This window comes from Chenopodium album, chromosome 14, assembly GCF_948465745.1.
Source record: "Chenopodium album chromosome 14, dcCheAlbu1.1, whole genome shotgun sequence".
Lineage (NCBI taxonomy): Eukaryota > Viridiplantae > Streptophyta > Magnoliopsida > Caryophyllales > Amaranthaceae > Chenopodium > Chenopodium album.
Genome location: NC_137847.1, coordinates 51,725,671 through 51,748,993, shown reverse-complemented (window position 1 = coordinate 51,748,993; position 23,323 = coordinate 51,725,671). Strand labels below are relative to the sequence as shown.

General features: G+C 33.1%; 1 protein-coding gene across 1 annotated transcript; it reads left to right on the top strand.

Moving 5' to 3' along the window:
• The first annotated feature begins 2,705 nt into the window (after nt 1-2,705).
• LOC145579526 (cysteine-rich receptor-like protein kinase 15) lies at nt 2,706-5,852 on the top strand. Its single transcript, XM_081636767.1, has 8 exons — nt 2,706-3,343; nt 3,521-3,655; nt 3,852-3,976; nt 4,216-4,426; nt 4,531-4,768; nt 4,890-5,040; nt 5,168-5,221; nt 5,324-5,852. Exons 1-8 carry the CDS (start codon nt 2,782-2,784, stop codon nt 5,600-5,602), a joined length of 1,755 nt encoding a protein of 584 aa, XP_081492893.1. The 5' UTR covers nt 2,706-2,781; the 3' UTR covers nt 5,603-5,852.
• Nucleotides 5,853-23,323: the final 17,471 nt, after the last annotated feature.

The following is a 23,323-nucleotide window of genomic DNA, read 5'->3' as shown; positions in this document are numbered from 1 at the left end:
GTTAAAGCTAGTTGAATCAAATTAAAGCGCTTGTTTAGACATTAATCAAAAGAGGTTTTATTCTGTTGAATTGCTTATTTGGCAGCAAAATCCATTTTATGTTCTTATAAGGGAAAAGTTCTTTCTAACACAAAAAAAAAAATAAAAAAATAAAATAAAATAAAATAAAATAAAATAAAACAAAAAAAATTAAAAAATCAAAGTAGCTCAAGTCAATCTGTTTTAAATATATAATTACATATGCACAAATAGCTTAAAAGTTCCGAAATAAAAGATGTCAAGAATTAAACGACCGGAAAGGTTTCAAAAAAATTAGGCATTGCATACGTCGTACAAAGAGTTTGCATCCGTATTTATCTAGAAAAAAAGGTGTCCTAACCATCATCCAATCGCCGTAATATCATTATTGAGCATGTAAGTCTTGTGTGTAGCTTTTTTTTTTTTCTTTTTTGGACAGCTGAGAAAAAGGGATCAATCCCCTACAAACATTCAGTTGCTAATACTCAAACAATGAAAGTTTTGTAAAAGATTTCTAAGTCTATCAATTTTGTCACTGACATGGTAGTCTCCTGCCAGATCTCCCTGCAGCCATTTGCTCAGTCTTGAATCAGGAATGTGAACCTGTACATGCCACAGTCTTTGTCTCATCAGAGTTGTTGTTGCTCCTTGCAGCACAGCTTCCACCATATAACTGCTCTTGTCTCTCTGCACGAGCCCTTCACCAAAATGTGATCTGCCATCAGGATCAATTAACTTCCAGTTCCAAAGTGTCTTGTTCCTGCATTTAGACTTCTGAACTTCTAGGATAGAAAAAACGCACTCACTTCTTCCTACTATTAGATTAACTCTTTCTATGTGATGCTGTGCCTTTCTGTTAGCAATTTTATCTGCAAAACCTGGTGGCCTGTCATCATCTGACTCTGCATCATCGCCATTCCCCTTATTGATACTATTTCCTTTATAAGTCATGGCTCTGTGTTCCATTTATTAAATTGTAGCCCAAGCATTTTGCTTATTACCTCTGAAAACAAAGCTATTACACACCTCCCAAATGCTCTCCAAACCACTGAGGAATAAAGTATAACTCCCATCCAGGTCCCGTGCCTTGTCACACAATACACCTTGCCAGTTATGAATCCAACTTGCAATTGGAATATTTGATTGGTGTTCAGTATTTATGCCTAAGTTGCAGCCCCTCCAAACGTGGCTAGCAAAAGAGCAATCCCGAAATAGATGTTTCAAAGCAGGCAGTGATGAATCGTACCCAAACCCCTTCTTTTCCTCTCACTCCCAACAGGTAGAGCAACCTTGAAGATCTTTCAAAGCAGTACTTTCTGCTTTGGACTTCCTGATAGCTTCCAAAACTTTTTCCTATTGATGTTAGTGGTTGCGCCTTGCCTGTTGTGGGATTCACTAAGCCTATGAGAATTACAGAAAATGAATTTATATCCACTCTTTACGAAGTAGATACCGTAACTATCCCCTTCCCAAATTATTTAATCATCAAAGCCAGGTTCCATGAGAGTGATGTTTGCGATTTTGGCAACAGTATCATCATCAAAAATCATGTTACAGGCTTCCATATCCTACTCACTATTGTTTTTAATCAGATAAACCACATTATCATTGTTGGGAACTAGATTACCATTACATCCAGGCACCTTCCCATGAATTCAGGGGTGGTGAATTTTTGCCGAGCACCCATCCCCAATAGACCACGAGCAGCCCTTATTAAGCACTTGGAATCCCCATTCAATCCTTTTCCAACCCCAAGAGCTCATCTTTCTACCAATCCAATTCTATTTGTTCATTTGAATAATCTTCATTACATTATTTCGGCTATTATAACAATAGTTTCAGTTGTTTATAAGAGTAATTTAATTCCTTTATTTCCGTTGAATTTACCCTTATCTATTAGGGTTATAACCCCAATTGATAATTGCTATAACCCTTGGCCTAGTACTCAATTAATGTCATACCATCAACTAATAGAGTAACATATTAAATATAAGAGGAGGAAGCCCCAATTTAACTTCTAGATGAGCACAATATGTTTATGTAAAATTGTAAACATATTAACAATTTTGTCTAGTAAGCAGGACATATTTGTAAATAAATCAACAGTTGTGGCCTATTTTTTATTAAATATAAAAAAGAAAATTGGTTGATTTATTTACAATTTTTGCATTTGATAATGATGAAGACGAATTTGATTCCAATATTCCAAATATACAATTTTCCATTAACACGTTAATTTTATTGAAGACTTATTCAACCTAAGTTTTTGTCGTCAAAAAAACAAAATTTCTATCAAAATAATGACCCGCATACAGTGACCAAGTCCACAAAAATTGTATGGCTTATATCTCAACACAGCGGCAGAATGCAAGATTCCAAATTGACTTGCAGTCAACACAGTTTGTCAAATAAGCTAATCTTGTTAACAAGTGCAGTTAAGTAAAATTACTGTATCTGTAACGCAAGATATATACAGTTCAATTTTTGGAGAACCAACACTCTTAAAACTCATCGATCAAAATGTTATTTCTTATAATTTGGCAAGTTTTTGTTTACTCAATAATGTCTCATACCACTGCCCAACCAGACTTGATAGGGTATGTATGTCAAGACACATTTGGAAACTACACTGTCAATAGTGCATTCAAAAAAAACCTAGACACCTTCTTTTCCACCATATCATCCGACACACGTATTGATTACGGGTTTTATAATTTCTCGGTTGGCCAAAACTTGGACAGAGTTAACGGAATTGGCTTATGCATGCCTGATGTCATTAATGCTGCTTGTCGTAGCTGCCTCTATGTAGCAGCACTTGCAATTGTCATAGACTGTCCTACCCAGAAGGACGCCATTGGATGGTATGATGAGTGTATGATTAGATACTCGAATCGTTACATTTTTAGGAAGAAGGAATTTGGCCCTTGGTATCCCTTGAGTAGTTCAATATTAATTCCCGTCGATAAGGTGAAATATAACCAAACTGTATCAACCTTGCTAGCCATGTTGCAAGCAAAGGCTTCCTCTGGAGACTCTCGTCGAAAGTTTGGAGCTGGGGAAGTTAATCTCACCGGTTCCATAACCATATATGCACTAGTTCAATGCACTCCGGATCTCGAAAGTTTTGACTGTTACGATTGCCTAGACAATGCAATATATACTGCCCTCACTGATTACTCTGGGAAAAATGCCCGCGTAGTTTATACCAGCTGTAGCATTCGATATGAGAATTATCCATTTTACAATTCAAAGAGTTTAATGTCACTGGATCAACCACCGCCAAATCCAGCCTTTCCTCCACCCTCAAACACTATAACTAAAAAAGGTATGTATGTACAGAGTAGCACAAAATAACTACTTTTTACTTCAATTCATATATATGTAACACAACTTTAATTTACGTTACTCTTTATATATTTATCTGATACCAAATAGTCATGCATACATCGCCTTTTGGTAGTAAAATTACTTAGCACTAGCTTTTTATCCTTGAATTTTGTAGGTAAAAGAAGCAGCAAGAAGGTAAGAGTTCTAATCGAAATCCTTCTTCCTACTACCACGTCCTTGCTACTAGTATCCGCTCTCATTGGATGCTACTGCTTAAAGAGGAAGCCAAACTCACAGAAGAACGTTAAATGTAAGTTTGCAACTAGACCCCTAGACACGCACCATCTTTTCTACTATATCTTTCCCTATATAAATAAAGAGTTGGCTAATACGACGACAAAGATATATGCTACACGGATGCCTTACAATCCAAATATTAATAGAGAGAAAGGTCTTCATCCTGGCTATTTGATATAAGGACTGACTTTTTTCTTAATTTCTTGAAGATGGTAATAAAGTTGTAAGAAATCCTGAATCTTTGCAAATGAATTTCGAAACAATTAGAGCTGCCACTGGAAATTTTTCCAATGTTAACAAGCTTGGTCAAGGTGGATTCGGCGCAGTGTATAAGGTAGCATAATCGATGAGCACACTTAAATTAATACTTGTACTACCTCTGTTACAAGTTATGTGCAACGATTTGACATTTTCCCTCTCTACTTTATGTCAAATTGTTGCACATAACCTGTAACGGAAGTAGTATTATTTTTAGAGTACTTGTAGATTATCTTTAATAGAAATGGGCTGGGTGTTACGTTACATGTTGATTGGTGATTTAATTAAACACATTATTTATATGTGATGATACAGGGGAGACTTCCCAATGGGCAAGCAATAGCAGTTAAGAGATTGTCGAAATTTTCTGGACAAGGTGAAGAAGAATTTAAAAACGAAGCTGTCTTAGTGGCAAGGCTTCAACACAGGAATTTAGTGCGATTCCTTGGCTTCTGCTTGGAAGGAGAAGAACGACTTTTGATTTATGAATTTTTATCTAACAAAAGCTTGGATTGCTTTCTATTCGGTACATGATTCTAATTTGGTGTTACTTACATGCACACTATTAGCTGCAATTGTCAAATAATTAAACACTACCTTAATTAATCAACTTTTGTGTGCCTCTTTTAGATCCTATCAAGCGTGTCCAACTAGACTGGCAAACCCGCTTCAAAATCATAAGAGGCGTTGCTCGAGGATTGCTCTATCTTCATGAAGATTCACGCCTTTTGGTTGTCCACCGCGACCTAAAATCTGGGAACATCCTCTTAGATGCAGAAATGAATCCAAAGATTGCAGATTTTGGTATGGCGAGGCTGTTTGGTGTAGATCAAACTCGAGGAGATACCAGCAAAATATGTGGCACCTAGTAATGTTATTTACCTTCATGCATAATTATTATACATTCAGATTATGATATAAAATATATTACAAGAAATTAACATTGCATTCTAATGTGTTGATGTATAATACTACCTACATGCATGCAGTGGATACATGCCGCCAGAGTATGTGCAACAAGGGCACTTCTCCTTCAAGTCAGATGTTTTTAGTTTTGGAGTGTTACTTTTAGAAATTATAATTGGCCTAAGAATTGGCAGCTATTACAATTCAGAGACCGGAGAAACTCTCCTTAATTTTGTAAGTATTGTATGAATAATTTAATTATGTACGTACCAATGTTTTTGAACGTTGTATTATAATTACAGCTAGATTATTTATCTATTTGTTGCATTTTACTTGGATATAACTTTATTTTGGTACACAGAGACTGGAGTTGTATGTATCACTACAAAATGTCAAGATTCGTACTATTATAGATGTAGGTCTTGATCAAATTTATGTTTTCACAACTTTAAAATGGTAAAGAAATTTATTTTCAATTATATGTTTTGTAATGAATACTTCTTGTACACTTTTTCAGGCATGGAGAAATTGGCTAGAAGGTACCCCGTTAAACATAGCAGATTCATCAATGACAACTGTTAATACTGCTGAAGTATTGAGATGCATCAACATTGGGTTGCTATGTGTTCAAGAGAATATAGCTCATAGACCAATCATGTCGTCAGTTGTCCTTATGCTGAATAGCAACACCATTGCTCCACCCGTGCCTTCACATCCCGCTTTTCTCTTGGACAAGGATGAGAAATTTGATTACTCTGCGAATGAGGTCTCCATATCCGAGCTTGATCCTCGATAATGTTTGTTAATGTGAAAGGTTTTTGTTTAAGTTTTCAACTTTTCAAGTTTGGGAATACATATGCAAGTTATTTAGGATGGTTAGAGAAGGGCATCTCTAAAGTTTGTATCTAGGTCAATGTCTTTTGGAAAGCCACATCTTAAGCATGGACAAGTGGTCATTTGTTACAATCTTCATTTTAAGAGCTATAATACTTTTTCCGTTTTTTATTAATTAGTTGGATTACTTTAAGAATTGTGTTAATTGAGACTAACACTACAAGAGGGGGGATAATTGTATGTGAGTTCCTAGTGGCTACTTTTGCGGAATATAAAACAGAATGTAAAGAAGCTTGCAATGCACACAGAATTTTACCAGAAAACCTTTCAGGGCCCAACTGAAAGTAAAACCTCGACCCTTCTAAGGGATTTCCAAAACCAAACCACTTCACTATAATAGGGAAAACACACGAATTACAACCTATTATAAACAGACTTTTATTTACAAGTTCCAGACTGAACTTGCTACACGGTAGAACTCTATCCTACCCAATCTAAGTCCTACACTTAGATCCACTCGTAGTCTCTCAGTACTACCTCTCAGCCTCACACTTGAAGCCTACACACTATGTGCAAATTGTATTTCACACACTCACCCAAGAATCCAACCAATACAAATTTTTGACTCCTAGTATATGAAAGGTAAGCTACGCATGAAACCCGAAACTAATATGACAAAGTTATAAGCTTGACAAACTTACACAATTAAGCACAATTCGATCTCTTCACGCAAAAACTCACAGAAAACTATGAAATGAGATCTCTACTATTTATACAAGGCTAGCTCGTATAGCAAGTAGATAGTGTTTTCAAAAGATAAATATGTAAAATTAACAAAATCTCAAAACACAGTTTTAAGTAAATCTAGTTTAAAGAAAATCTTTTGGAAAACTTAATAAAGATAGATTATCAAATAGAATAATAACTTTTGATAATCAGTTTTTAAGTTATAAATCTTTTTAGAAAATCTTTTCTTAAAAACTTATCTTTTTAACTTTCCGATTTTAATTATATTTGCCAAGCACTTTGTCACGCTTCTAATAGGATTCACGCGTAAACCTACTTAACATATTTACAGCAAATCTAGAAGATAGAATCTTAACTAAATTAAGTTGTAGCGCCATCATTCTATAATTATAGGATACTTGGGCTTTACGCAGCAGACCAGGACTAAGTTCCTGTTGTCACTTGTACTCCAATTCTGAACTGGAACTTCGCAGGCCAAGTTCTTCCAGCAATTGTTGTCTTCAACGCAGACCAAGTCAACTCTTCAACTTGATGTCTTCAAGTTCCTGTTAGGGAACTTAAATCTAGTTAGAGAACTCTTCTTCTATCTTGATTACCCTTTCTTAGGAGCCTCTTCATGTCTTCTTAGCTTAGGCTACTCTTCCACCTCCAAAGTCCACTTCATTTGTTCTAATCACACACTTAAAAAAAACCTTTAGTAGAAGTTTGTTTGAGTTTAAGTTCATCATCATCAAAACCTTTAAGCTTCAACAAACTGCGAATTCAGCCCTAGACAATAGTAGTTTGACAAAGGAATACTGTTATTTTCTTTAATTTGTTATATATTTACTTGTATTTGTTCAATTTGTAGACACAATAATAAAAATTTTATATATTTATTATATATAAATCTATATTACTACTCGTGTGATAAATTTATAAATCTATTTTACTACCTCCTCTTCCAAACAATATACCCATTCATTATTGTAGGCCGGTTAATTAAGTCAAAGTTTGACAGTGCATTCTCACCAACACATGTAAAAAAACAAATTATGTGTGATTTGTTTCCAAAATTTTTTTTTATATGATTTTTGTTAATATCAAATTGGAGATATCGTCGATTAAAGAAGTACATTAAAAAAGTGTAAATAAAGAGATTATTACATCATAAAATTAAATGATGTAATTAAGTTTAAACTTCACTACTAGAAAAGGCCCATTTTTGAGGGAAAAATTCCGTCGAAAACACCCTGAAATCCGTTGGAAATAGGGTTTCCACGGAATTCCGTCGGAAAAGGTTGTCGGAAAAGTGGTTATAGGAAAAATGAACTTTTCCGACGAAATTTCCGTCGGAAACACTATTTCGACGAAATTTTCCGTCGAAAAAATATTTTCAGGCACTGCAATAATCCGTCGGAAAATTCCTACGGATTCAATTCGATCGGAATTTTCCGACAGAAATTCCGTCGAAAAATGCTTTTCTGAATTTTTTTAAAAAAAATACGCCGCGCCACCACCGGCACGGCATATCACCACCTCCAACCACCAAAAAACCCAACATCAGACACCGCCACTGCCACTAGCCCCCTAACTCGTATCAACAGTCCCGAACCACCCCACCACCCACAACCACCAGATCTACCACCCCACCTAGGCAAACCACCCCACCACCCAGGCCACCTAAAACCACCATTGCCGAAACTCGAAAAAATTAACAAAAAACAAAGAAAAAATTAAAATGAAAACTTGAAACCCGAAAAAAAAATGAAAATACAACAAAAAAATGAAAACACAACGAAATAAAAAATTAACAAAAAAAAGAATAAAAAATTAACAAAAAATGAAAACAGACCACCGCCACCACCCACCTAAAACCAGCGCTGAAACCCTGTTGTAAAGTTTTGATGATTGTGAACAAATGATGATTATTTAACTAACATGTGTATTAAGATGTGCATGAACAAGTCATGAAGCAAGAAAATGATAGAGTACATGTTAGATCATTATTGAAGATGGTCCAAACATACAATGTATGGATCGTGCTTAAGTTCCTCAGGGGGAACACAAAGAGAAGAAGAGTTTCCAAGGGGGAACACAAAGAGAAAAAGTCTAAACGTACAAACGTATTATTAGACTTTGTATGCAGTTCCTAAGAAGAATGAGAAGTAGTTCTTTGCAAGGAATAAGCAGCAATTCGTATGTGAGAACAAGAGAAGAGAAGTTCCTTTAAAGGAACATAAGCTTTGGAGTAGAAGCTTCAAGCTAAGGCAGAAAAATAGGAGTATATTTTTCTAGGAATCATGTAAGTATGTTGGACACGAGAAATTGTTTGGAACATGCCTATGGAACTAAATTGGAACTGACAGTCTGGAAGGAACTGGGTGTTGCTGACCAGCCAGTTCCTTACGGGTGAGTCTAAAATTCGTGTATAAGAGAAACACACGTTTACACAGCACTAGAAGTCAGTTTTCCATGTTAGTAGTCATTGCATTATCTTTGCCTACTTTCTAGGTAATTAGTTTTGACTTGGTATAATGTATTTTAAATAGATTTTATTTTTTAAAAGATAAGTTTTTAAAAAATAAAATCTGATTTTCTTTTTAGTCAAAATGATATTTTATTCTCTTTATTTTCTCCTATATTTTAGGGATATGTTTTAGGTTGTTTCCTATCTAATCTCTAATTGGTTTAATATTTCAAATTAAATAGGATAGTTATTTTGGGATAAAATATTTTTATAAAATATTTATTTTTAATGAATAAATTCCGAATCAGTTTTTAATTGATAAAAATCTGATTTGGTTAGTATTTTATTTTCTTGTATTTTCTATTTTTATTTATTAAGTTTTTGGAAAAATAAAAATTACTTTTCACGTTTAATTTGAAACAGCTTTTTACTGGAGAAAAATAAGGAGATCATGGAGAACATGTTTTTAACTCCAATCCATGTCTTCCATTACTTCTTATGTTCATGGAGTTAATGGAGATAATGCCTAGAATTTAGGAAGCACTACTATTATGGTTGAAGATCATGGGGTGAATGGGTTTGTCTTTGAAGCACTATAAAAAGAGAAGTTTTCATTCATTCCAAACTGTTTTGGCTTAATTGAGTCATTCCATAATGGAGTTTATCCAAAGTGGTAGAGCAGTAGAAAAGAAATATATTTTCTCTCCACGTTGGTAAGCCAGTTCCTCCAGGTTCCAAGTTCCTTACATATCTCAAAGTGTCCAACATATTAGTTTTATACATTATATCTTTTATATGTATTTGAGAGTTGTTTAAGGGTTTGAATGAACTCTTGTAATGGGGAATTAATAAGGGTTTGAGTGAACTCTTGTATTGGGGTGAGAACTTGAGTGAGTTCTTTGTATGTAGAGAAGGCTTTGAGTGAAGCTTGAGAGAAAGAGAAAGAGTAAAGTTTTTGAGTGAAGTCTTGAGTGAGAAGAGAGGTCTTTGAAGGAAGATTTCGAGCTGCAACTATTAGAGGGAATAGTTGTTGGGGATATGAGTTCGTTGAGGAACTCGGTAGAGGCTCAAGTTCCTCATAGGTTGTAACAGAGTCGTTGGCCTATTTTAGTGGAATGTTTCGAGTCAAAATCCCTTTGGGTCGAGGTTTTTCACTTCCTATTTGGCCTAGGAAGTTTTCCTCGTAAAATATCTCTTGCTCTATTTCTCTATTGCGTTAAGTTTCTTTTAATTCCGCAAAAAGTAACTAGCAATCTCCATACTACAATTCACCCTCCCTCTTGTAGTATTTCATCTAAATAACAATTGGTATCAGAGCCAGAGCTCTTGATGAAGCAGGAAACCCTGACGAGCAAGTTCTTGGCTAAGATGAGTACGTACAAGAAAATTGAAGAAAGGAACTCAGTCCGTCGTTGTTCCAAGCATCATGTGGAGATTAATGTTTATTGGAGAAGTGAAAGGTATTCAAAGACTCATACTTTGAGGTAAGTATTCTGTTTTTGAGTTCTTCATTATATGCATACATTGGAATAACCTTGTTCCTTGTAGTATTTTTGTTAATATGATTTTAATTTTTTTTGAATTTTTTTCATCAAATTTGGATAATGTCTATTCTGATTTTTACTGTGTTTAAAAGTCAGTATGTTAGATTTCATGTTTGATTATTTATTCATAACGAATTGATTGATTAAAAGTAGTTCAAGGAACACATCTTGTGGAACAACAAACTTGGATTCCTAACAAAAGGAACTTTATTTTTCTGACTTGTTAGTACACGAAAATTTTGATTATATGTCAGAGAAATAGTTTTTCCATGTATCTTGAATTATTTGAATATATATTATATAGATACATGTTGTTTCTTGGTTGTAGAAGTAGTTATATTGATTTTGACTACTATTACTAACAAGAAGGAACTTGAATTTATTTTGGGTTCCAAAGACCTAGAGGTAATCTTATTTGCAGAATGTATATGAGAGGAAGAAGGCTATAATCATTGAGATGATTTGGTTTCTTGTATATTAGGACACATGTACAAGTTCCTCTCACAATAGTTCTTCATAAGAAGTATGTGAAGATGAAACTTTTTGTAGGTGATATTTGGTAAGTTGCTCTTACGTCTTCTTATAAGTCTAGATCTGCATTTGTTTACCTTTTTATTTTATTTTATCTTTTACTTAATTGTGCTAACCAATATTCTTTATCATAAATGCATAATTGTAAAAGATTATAGTAGAAAAGTTGACTTACATCGTTCTCATGATGGAATATAACTTCTCTTTAAGTTTTGTGCAGATTAATAATGATTATCTTATAGGTATGTGAATAAATGATAAAAAGAAAGTTTTTGGATCAAGGAACTTTGGACGTTGATATGAAGGAACTTGGTGAATCTAAGAATGCAGGAAGGAGCCAACAACAAGGAAGTAACACAACTTTACATTAAGTTGTCACGATATATAATATACAAGTTTCGGTTCAAGTTCCTGCTGATTTTGGTTCCCAAAAATAAATCATAAATTCCTTTTTCAATTCTCTACATAGGATGTTGGTAACTATATGATGACTTCTAAGCAAAGTATTGGAAGTACAAAAGTCTACTGCTAGACTTAAATATGGGATGACATTCTTAAGGAAGTATACGTTGGAGCTTTATAATTTGAGCTTTTTATGTCATATCTCTATTCACTAACCTACTAACCTTGAATATTGCACAAGATCATTTAATTGGGTTCTTGAATTTCAGGTCATATGCTTATGAGAAAGATATGAGGATCCATGATTGATATGGTGTTGAAACATTGAAGATCAAATCAACACATTCAGTTTCTCATATTAGAAGAGCCCAAGAGAATGTGGAATGGTCCAAAAGGACCAAAGGAACATGTTCTAGTTTGAAATCAAGAGGAACATGTAAAAGAAGGTGATATCTAGTGAGGGGGAACAACTCGTGGTATCTCGAAAACGGGTGCTCTTAACATGTGATAGAAGGCTTGACAAAAGTTTCTCACTAGTGGCTCACGATGGAGGAACTTCAATTAAACTTTTGGTATTAACTTAAAAGGTTGGTAAGTTAAGTTCCTACTCCATTGTGAACATTCTTTCGAGATCATGAAGCACATTATGATATTTTCAATGTTTTGTAACTTTATTTGTTTTACCAATAATAGTTCATCATCTATAAAACTAGGAATGTCATATTGAAAGGGAATCAAATAAGGAACTCATACTATGTATGAGGATCACAATTTGATTCCTTACAATAACCGGACATTTCAAGGATTTATTGAAGATGAATTCTTCTGTGTTTCAAACATATTTGACATGCTGGTTTTCCATACTTGATAAACATCAAGGAACTTGGTTGTTAGCTTATCTTATATCAAGTTCCTTACCATAAGTTTGTGAAGTATGAAAAGTTAGTAATTCTGTCTAATTTATCTTCTTTCAAAACTAAATAATAATGATAAGGAACACAAACCTATTGGAGCTCATTCAATTGGATTTGTTTAAACCCTTGAGTATTTAAAGTTGAGATTAAAAGAGATATGTCTTGGTTATATTTGATAATTGTTATTCAATCACTTACCTTAGAATGTAACAAAGATTATATTCTTGTTATCCTTTCTATGAGGGATTAAGTGATTAAGCAGTAATCAAATGTTATATTAAAGATCTAACCATGGAACCAAATTCCTTTGAAGTTTAATGATTTGTGCAGGAATAAAGTGTTGATTACAAGCTCTCAATGTTGAAATCACTACAAAGTTATCAATGCTACTTGCTGCATCATATACAAGGAAATGGTTAGACCTTTGAGAAACAAGACACCCTTCATTTGAAAAGGGAAGTTTTGATAACAGAAGTAGTAAGGTGGTGTTCTTATGGTGCACCTCCAAATGTGAAACATGTACAGGTTACAATAAGACATTAATGTGCATTGAGTGACCATAAATTTTATGAATCTAACATGTTTGTTCCCAGCATGCAGGGTTAAGAGAATTTAGTGTAGAACTCATTAGTTCCTTTGAAACTAGTGGAAATTCTACAGAAGTATGTCACTCTATAAAGCAGCATTAATCAGCTACATTGTCCTATAGTTCCTTAAGAGCTCCAACGTATCATAAAGTGTAGATTCCTTAAAGGAACTTAGAACGTATCTTGACCAAGGAACATATGAAGCCTTCCAACAAGGTACAAAGGAACTAGCTAAGGTGCAAAACCTTAAACTTATTCAGGAACACCAAAAATCTTTTGATAAGTGTTAATGAATACATTTGAGCATAGTTCTTACATCAAGGAATGTTGTCAAGTTCATGTTTTTGTAGCTAAATAATGAGTTGATTGCATATCATTTATTTTGCTGCTTACATGGGAATCAAGTTGTTTTTTAAAAGATGTCTAATATGAATTTTCTAAAGATTCTAATTATGGATGTCTATGAGGAACAACCTTTAGGATTTGAAAATCCTAAATCTTTTTGCCATATTTAATTATGAATCTAACAAAGTTCTTTTAATGTTGAAGCATGCAGGTTCATACTCAATGGTATAGGAGATTATTCAAGTTCCTTCTTGAAACTAATCTGAAAGTTAATTGTTTTACTTTCAAGAGGAAGTTATTGATTTATTAGTTGTACATACTTATATTGTTTATATCTTTGGTGCAACTAACAAATCTTTCTGCAAGGGTTCTCTAACCTTGTAAAAGCATGATGGGGAACTCAGTTTCTCTTTGGATCTGCATCCAAAATAAGAGAAAGGCATGGTGGTCTAATCGACAAAAATACGACAAGGAACTTCCAAAGAAAGATGGCCAATGACATCAAAGTCACTTAATGAGTTTCAAGACAAAAGTGATTGTTTACATCGGATGAAAGGACATCAAGAGGATGGAACGAATCCTTAAGGAACTTGTATCATAGCCATCAAATTTCAGTCCATTACAAATTGACTATGATACATTAATATTCACGATATTGTATAGTTGATGCTTAAATTGAGTATTGTTTTTACTATATGGAACTTGCAATATGTTGTTTGAATATGTGGAACCTCTTTCTTATGATTTTGCCTAATTAGTAAAGTATGGACTGTGTTAAGGAATAAGATTTGTTGAAGTATGGCATGATCATATATACGTATTCTGTTCCTTAATAATTGTCAAGTGTGGTTTCTTGTGCACATTATAAATGAAGTGAAGTACATACATTTAAGTGTATTGTGTCACACTTAATTAATGTGTTGTAAAAGACATACTCACTTGCCTAAAAGTGTCAAGGTCTCGTTGAGAATTATGGATGTTGTCAAAACAAAAAATCCTAAGTTGCCAAAGGAACAATGGAAGAAACTCTGATGGAACAAGACAGGTACATTCCCAAACTATTCTATCTTATATTGTCATATATTCTAGACGGAACAAACCTATCTTTTTGCCAACTTTCAAATTATCCACACCATTCATCTTCGAAAACAACATTATTCTACAACATTATGTTGTGTGTCCGTGTTGTATACTGTTATGGTTTGTGTTTCTCATTTTCATATCTTACATATACATAACTTCGAAGATCCTTATTCTCATTATATTTTCCTCATTCATATCCTCCCACTTTATTTTCACACAACCCATGTGCTCTAAGTTAAAATTCATTCATTTTTATGGTTCAAGGATACATGAAGAGTTGGATGAATACAAGTTGAGGGGGAAGTTGATGTGGAAGGGGTGAAGTGCTTGTGATCTATCATTTGATGTTTTGGAGGAAGAATCAGCTTGAGGAATTTCTACAATAAATTCCAAGATGAAAAAAAAAATGACAAGGAACTCAGGGGGAATAAGTTAAGAATTGAACTAATTAAAGTGGTTTATTTATTTGGTGTTGGAACACCAGAGTATATGAGTAAGTTCTATCTTGATTACTATACCTAAATGAAAGAAAGATTTGAAAGTCACCCTTAAAAAAAAAAAAAAGGTGATTATTGAATCTTTATACTTTCTTAGATGAAGAAGAATTTTATTCATGAAGCTTGAGAAAGCTAAGGAACAGAAGGAGATATGAGAACTTGATTATATGAATCTAAATTCAAGTTTCCTTATAAGCATGTTCCTTACAGAAGGTTGGTGGTTGAAGTAAAGGGAACTTGGTTAATACATAGCAAGGTAATGTGTGTTGTGAACATTCAAGAGTGTGAGATGAAGGTAATTAAACTCTTATGATTGTTAAGAACCTTATCTCAAACTTTCTAAACTAAGAGCACAACATTCGTCTCAAGTTCCTTCTACCTGAAATATTTCCATTATCTTCTTTCGTATCTTTTGAGTCAAATATTCATTATCCTTTTCTCTAACAAACTTTCAAAATCAATCTTCGCTTGATTTTGTATCTTATATGTCAAGTTCCTTCATTGGTTTTGAAGTTGGGTCTTTGGATTGTGAATTGGAAATTTGTGTAGCAGCATCCTAGTTTGAAAATTGAGTCTCTTAAACTTTTAGGAATACCAAGTGTTTAACCATTTTTATGGTGGTATGTGTGACATTTGCCCTTATGTATGTATGCATAAATGATTGAATTGAATTAATAATTGTGTGCAAGAATACCCTTTTCGATAATGACAAAAGGGGGAAGAATATGTGTGTTTGATGCTTATTATGTGATGTGCTAATTGAATATTTATTCATGAGTGATGCGTATTGAATATTTATTTATATAGTTAAGCTAAGTCATATTGATGAACATCCATATAATGTGCTTTAAACATGTTATTGTCCTTTTATGAGTAGTTCCTTATCGTACATGCATGAATTGTTCAATAGCTCCTGATTTGCATAATTAAGGGGGAATATATATATACATCTTCTGTTATTTATCTTGTGATAAGCATCATTTGTTTGTCATCATCAAAAAGGGGGAAATTGTTGTAAGGTTTTGATGATTGTGAACAAATGATGATTATTTAACTAACTTGTGTATTAAGATGTGCATGAACAAGTCATGAAGCAAGAAAATGATAGAGTACATGTTAGATCATTATTGAAGATGGTCCCAACATACAATGTATGGATCGTGCTTAAGTTCCTCAGGGGGAACACAAAGAGAAGAAGAGTTTCCAAGGGGGAACACAAAGAGAAGAAGTCTAAACGTACAAACGTATTGTTAGACTTTGTATGCAGTTCCTAAGAAGAATGAGAAGTAGTTCTTTGCAAGGAATAAGCAGCAATTCGTATGTGAGAACAAGAGAAGAGAAGTTCCTTTAAAGGAACATAAGCTTTGGAGTAGAAGCTTCAAGCTAAGGCAGAAAAATAGGAGTATATTTTTCTAGGAATCATGTAAGTATGTTGGACACGAGAAATTGTTTGGAACATGCCTATGGAACTAAATTGGAACTGACAGTCTGGAAGGAACTGGGTGTTGCTGACCAGCCAGTTCCTTACGGGTGAGTCTAAAATTCGTGTATAAGAGAAACACACGTTTACACAGCACTAGAAGTCAGTTTTCCATGTTAGTAGTCATTGCATTATCTTTGCCTACTTTCTAGGTAATTAGTTTTGACTTGGTATAATGTATTTTAAATAGATTTTATTTTTTAAAAGATAAGTTTTTAAAAAATAAAATCTGATTTTCTTTTTAGTCAAAATGATATTTTATTCTCTTTATTTTCTCCTATATTTTAGGGATATGTTTTAGGTTGTTTCCTATCTAATCTCTAATTGGTTTAATATTTCAAATTAAATAGGATAGTTATTTTGGGATAAAATATTTTTATAAAATATTTATTTTTAATGAATAAATTCCGAATCAGTTTTTAATTGATAAAAATCTGATTTGGTTAGTATTTTATTTTCTTGTATTTTCTATTTTTATTTATTAAGTTTTTGGAAAAATAAAAATTACTTTTCACGTTTAATTTGAAACAGCTTTTTACTGGAGAAAAATAAGGAGATCATGGAGAACATGTTTTTAACTCCAATCCATGTCTTCCATTACTTCTTATGTTCATGGAGTTAATGGAGATAATGCCTAGAATTTAGGAAGCACTACTATTATGGTTGAAGATCATGGGGTGAATGGGTTTGTCTTTGAAGCACTATAAAAAGAGAAGTTTCATTCATTCAAAACTGTTTTGGCTTAATTGAGTCATTCCATAATGGAGTTTATCCAAAGTGGTAGAGCAGTAGAAAAGAAATATATTTTCTCTCCACGTTGGTAAGCCAGTTCCTCCAGGTTCCAAGTTCCTTACATATCTCAAAGTGTCCAACATATTAGTTTTATACATTATATCTTTTATATGTATTTGAGAGTTGTTTAAGGGTTTGAGTGAACTCTTGTAATGGGGAATTAATAAGGGTTTGAGTGAACTCTTGTATTGGGGTGAGAACTTGAGTGAGTTCTTTGTATGTAGAGAAGGCTTTGAGTGAAGCTTGAGAGAAAGAGAAAGAGTAAAGTTTTTGAGTGAAGTCTTGAGTGAGAAGAGAGGTCTTTGAAGGAAGATTTCGAGCTACAACTATTAGAGGGAATAGTTGTTGGGGATATGAGTTCGTTGAGGAACTCGGTAGAGGCTCAAGTTCCTCATAGGTTGTAACAGAGTCGTTGGCCTATTTTAGTGGAATGTTTCGAGTCAAAATCTCTTTGGGTCGAGGTTTTTCACTTCCTATTTGGCCTAGGAAGTTTTCCTCGTAAAATCTCTCTTGCTCTATTTCTCTATTGCGTTAAGTTTCTTTTAATTCCGCAAAAAGTAACTAGCAATCTCCATACTACAATTCACCCCCCCCCTCTTGTAGTATTTCATCTAAATAACAAACCCAACATCAGACCACCGCCGAAACCCAACATCAGACAACCACCAAAACCCGAAAAAATTAACAAAAAAAAAGGAAAAAAAGTTGAAATTCAGACCAAAAAACTTACTACAACGATTCAAAGTCTTGAAATTGGTCTTAAAATTGGTTATATAAGGCCAAATTCGACCATGGAAGCGCTAGATCTAGCATTTTCATGGTCGAACTTGACCTTAAAACCACAACATGCCGGGAACTTGGTCGGGAAATACATCGGGGTGCTTCGTGGGCTAGCTTCGGAAATCAACAATGGAGGAGAGATAAAGAGAAGAGTGGGAGTAGCGAAGGAGATCGAGAAGAGAGGGAGTAGCAAGAGAGGAGAGATATAGAGAGAAGGTAGATGAAGAAAGAAGAGAGAGAGAGGGTGTGCGGCTAGAGAGAGGAGAAAGAGAAAGGAAACTGAAATGAGGCCATGAGGGGAGTATTTTTTAGGGTTTTAGCTATTTATACGATTTTTTTTTTTTGTTTTTTTAAATAAATATTATTAGATGCCTTTTCGACGGAAATTTCCGTCGGAAATTATTTTATTTCTGACGGATTTTTCTGCTGGAATAACTTTCCTAGGAATTTCCATCGGAATAAAATTCTGTCGGAAATTTTGCGATTTGCGACGGATTTTCGTGTCCATCGGAATTCGGCCTATTTCTAGTAGTGCTTGTGGAATGATGAACCAATATGTAACTAAGAAAAGTCCGACCTCAAGCTATGGCTTGGCTTGATAGTCATCTTGATCGACTAGCTACCACTACACTTAATTTTTATACTTCCTCCGTTTTTTTAGTTGCTACACTTTTTTTTTCACGGTCTTTTAGACAAATTTTTAAGAGGAGAGAAAGAGAGAAAAATAATAGGGACCCATGTGGGTAGGAGAGAGATAGAAAGAAAGAAATGTCAAAAAAGGAAAGTGTTGTAACTAATTAAGAATTTTCAATATAGGAAATTATAGCAACTAAAAAAACGGAGGAAGTACATATAAATTTTTTTTTTATCAACTTATTATATTAAATTTTCTTTTGCAAAAATTCATAAGGAGTTCATGTATAAGCTAACTAATATTATTTTTCAATATACAGGTGGAGGCAAGTAGGTCCAACGACACTAACTAATACAAGCGTACAAGAACATGTATAAGCTTGACTGGAATCGATGAAAGTTCAAAATGCTCCATAATTTACTTATTGAGACCATTTTGTTTGACAACGTTTTTTTTGGGTTGGAAAATCATCCCAATTTCCAACTCAAAATTGTAAATCAAAAATATATACTCCAACTTTTTTGAGTACATTATATTGATCTTCAAAAATATTCACCAATGAGTCATTGAATTAAACACAAACAATTAATGTACTGTACTTTATCGTGTTTAAAGAAGACAATAATGAAAAAGGTATTTAATGATTTCGTTGGTTAATTACATGTGGCCACCAACAGTGAAGGATATTTAGGAAACTCTAGCTACTGTAAGAAAAGGTACTCCCTCCCTCAGTCTCTAAATTACATTCCTACTTCTAGTATTTATTTGTCCTATAATAGAGAGAAATAAGAATGTAATTTAGGGATGAAGAGAGTATAATAAATTGGGGTTATAAAGATATATTTACATGGAATAGAAATAAGTATTTTAAGTCATTGATAACTCGGTTTTAATTTGGCTTTTACAGATAAAAATGAAAAAAAAACTGGTTTATATAATGAGAAAACTAATCATTCGTAAGTGTTAATGACACAATATAAAAAAGACACAAAAATGACCTAATAATAAGTTAAATAACTCAATAATTACTCCCTACTCCCAAACATTTTGTAGTTGGTGGGGCTTGAACTCGTGATCTCAAAGTCACAAGGTAAGTTCCCCACCAACTCCACCAAACTGACCCTATATAGAATCAATCTTCAGTTATCCTAATAAAATTAAATCAAAGTTCGTATTGAAATCAATTCGACCCAAAGTCCCTTGACCCAAATTTAATGTGGTGAAACTCGTTTTAAAGTTGATACAAATGTATCCAAACCAAATATGAATTGATTTGATGTTGACTAGACATTACACCCCTTACAAATATATTTTATTGACTAGTGTTTTCTCCAAATGTAGTAATGTATAGTACAATCAATTGAACGCATAAAGCACGTCCAATTGAACCCATAAAGAACGCCTTTGTGGTTGACATTCGACACCGTAGTCTATTCGCTAATTGTTATATTACCCCGTCAAGTACGTTACAAGACCTTAATTATTCTTTTCTTATTGGTGGGAGAGTGATGGTGGGGGCGTGAAAGGTGCTTGACAAGGAACTAAAAGTGTTGAACTTTTTTTTTTTGAAACAAAAAGTGTTGAACTTTCTAATTTCAAGCAATGCCTGGTTCTCCTCAAAAAAGCAATGCCTGGTATGCCCCACATGATCAAATTTTCCTCAATTCATAAATGCATTTATTTAACTTTTTACGTTGTTCATAAATCTAGAACTAAAATATATTTTTTTTTAAAACAATCTTGAACTAAAATTATTTCTATTGAAAAACATTATTTTAAGAAGTATTGTTGTTTTCAGCTTATTTTATTGAATTAAAATTATTATTGTAGAAATAAAATTATTTTTGGTAAACTTAAGTTATTTTAATCTTACGTAGAAATTTCAAAGTTAGAATATTTTTTATAAATACATAGTTATCGTAATATACTTTTATATATATTTTTTTTCTTATGTATAAATCACTATAAATGGTCAAGGGCGTGTGAATATAATTTTAAAGACCGAATGTTGCTAGATTTATGGGGCAAAGTAAGTAGGTTTTGTTTATTAAATGCAAAAGTAGATTTAATTTTTTTTTAAATTATCATATAACTAATATATAAAACTAAACTTTTAGTCAAGCAACGAGATAGCGACACTTGGCGTTCTAACTTTTCGTCAAGTGTCGCGCCACGTAGGATATAGTTATATATAATTCAATTTGTTAGATAAAAAAGTTAGGGCCTGTTCACATTTACTGAACTGAGCTGAATTGAACTGAACTGAACTAATTGGAGCTGAACTGAACTGAACTGAGCTGAAATGAATATTTTATGAGAGAGGAAAATTAGGAGCTGAACTGATTGGAGCTGAACTGAACTGAACTGAAATTAAGTAAATGTGAACAGGCCCTTAGTTTAGAATTTTATTTTCAATCAAATTTTGATATAATTTTAGAATAAAATTGTTAATTTAGAGTTTTATTTTCGATAAAATACTAATATTTCATATGTACAAATTGAATTATAATTTTATTCAAAAACATAATTAGATTACAACTCTTATAAATTATCATATAAATTTATTTATTTTTTGTATTTGGAGCGAAGGAATTAGTTCAAAATGTACCACATCCATTATTTATAATATATTCGAATCAATTAAAATAATATACTTCACAATCTAATATAGTTTTATTACTGTGTGTAGACCTGTCAATTGAGTCGGGTCATGAGTCATTTCGGACAGGGTCATTATTTCAAATTACGGGCCAAGAAATGTTTTTCACGAATATTATTATTATTAGTCATTACATGCATACCGCATAGTTTAAATCGTCACAAAAACACATCAATTCCTAACTAATTTTGTATGAATGATATGTTTTGAAATTTGACATATAAATTAAAAATTTATCTTAAAATTTAATAAACAACTTGGCATCGAACGGGCACAAAACTAGTAATTTATAATCTGCTACAATTCCGAAGTGTCGTTAGCGCTGTTAGTCAAAGTCAAGTATTACATACTAAGGGTGAACCATACATTGATAACTATATATACTCAAACTAGCTAATGTTAATTTACAACACTAGGAAGCTGCATATGAGCGTGATAACTTGAAAAAAAAAAAAAAAAAAAACACACACACACGCGCGATGAAATCCACAAGATTATACATAAGAATAATACTAGTTATATTTCCCGTTACTATAATCTTGTTTGCCACTCCTACAAATTCTCAGCCTGAATTTCAAGCCTATACATGCGGGGATCTCATAGAAAATTAGACCAAAAGCAGTCCAACTTACAAACAAAATCTCCACACTCTTCTATCCTCTATAGCTTCGAATCCTCGAATCAACTATGGCTTTTATAACCTTTCAGTTGGCCAAAAACTCGACAAAGTTTATGGAGTCGCCCTATGTAGGGGCGACGTTCCTACCTCCAAATGCAAGACGTGCGTTGATTATGCGGCAGCTAGGATTGGCTTAGATTGTCCTAGCTACAAGTCTGCTATCGGATGGTACGATGAGTGTATGATTCGTTACTCGAATACTGACATATTTAAGGGGGAGATGTCTCAACCACGGTATAATTTGACACGTCCTATAGAGGCATCCGATCCCAAGGGGTTCAACTCGACGATATCAAACTTGATGAAGAAGTTGGCTTATAAGGCTGCTTCAGGGGATTTTCGTCGCAAATATGCTACGGGAGAAGTTAATGTTACTAGAAATTTCAAGGTGTATGCACTCCTACAGTGCATACCAGACTTGGAGGAATATGACTGTTTGAATTGTCTAAATCTTATCATTAATTATACCATTTCTGATTGTTGCTACGGCAAGGAAGGGGCCAGAGCTGGTGGTCCAACGTGTAACCTTAGATACGAGAACTACCAATTTTACGACTCTGTTGTTGCGCTACCACCACTTCTACCACCCTCAACACCGTCTCCATCCACTATCATCACAACGCCAAAAGGTAACATAATTCATTATATATGTTTAAGAGACTTTTCATTTTATTTCTAATTATACTAGAGATCGATGTATCCAAGATTATATCGGCAACTCATTAGTCTTTACTCTTTAGGGGTATGAATTTGTACAAAAAAAAATATAAATGCGTATTCATTGCCAGTGCAAAATTTTCTAACTTTGATGATTGGCTTCTTCAGGAAGAAGAAGCAAGAGGTCTACACTTGCCATGATAGTTATCATCCCCATCTTCACGATTTTAGTAGTGGTAATATGTATCAGCTGCTACTTAAAAAGAAGAGGAAGGCCATTGCAGAAAGTTGAAAGTAAGTTTTGATTACAATAATTTTAAAAATTTATTACGGATTCATACTCCCTTTGTTTTTAAAGTGCATCACTTTGATTGACGCATACGTTAATGTACAACTTTCACTGGCAATTTCTTTTATAGATTATAAAAATAAAAAAAATAAAAAAATAAAAAGAAAAACATAAAAAGCAGATATAATGAAAATATGGCATAGACTTAATTCTTTTACTAATATAAAATAAATAAATTCTATCATGTAATATGCTGAGGGTTAGTTACAAAACTTACAATGTTTACTTTAATAAATTTTATAGATATTGATGATTAAAGAGTTGTCTCAACAAATATTTCAAATCCAATTGATGCATTGTAAAAAAAATAAATAAATAAATAAAATAAAATAAATATTTATAAAAAATTTTATTTATATGTTATCAATATTACATAGCCAAAAAATATTTATAATAAATTTTATTTATATGTTATCAAATTTATTTTTAATTATTGAAATTTATTTTACTAAATATTTTTGTTTTAAGATTAAGAGAATACAACTTAAGCATTCCTTAATCTAATACTCTCATATCATTGTAACTTGAATATCCTCTATGAATCTGAAGGCGAA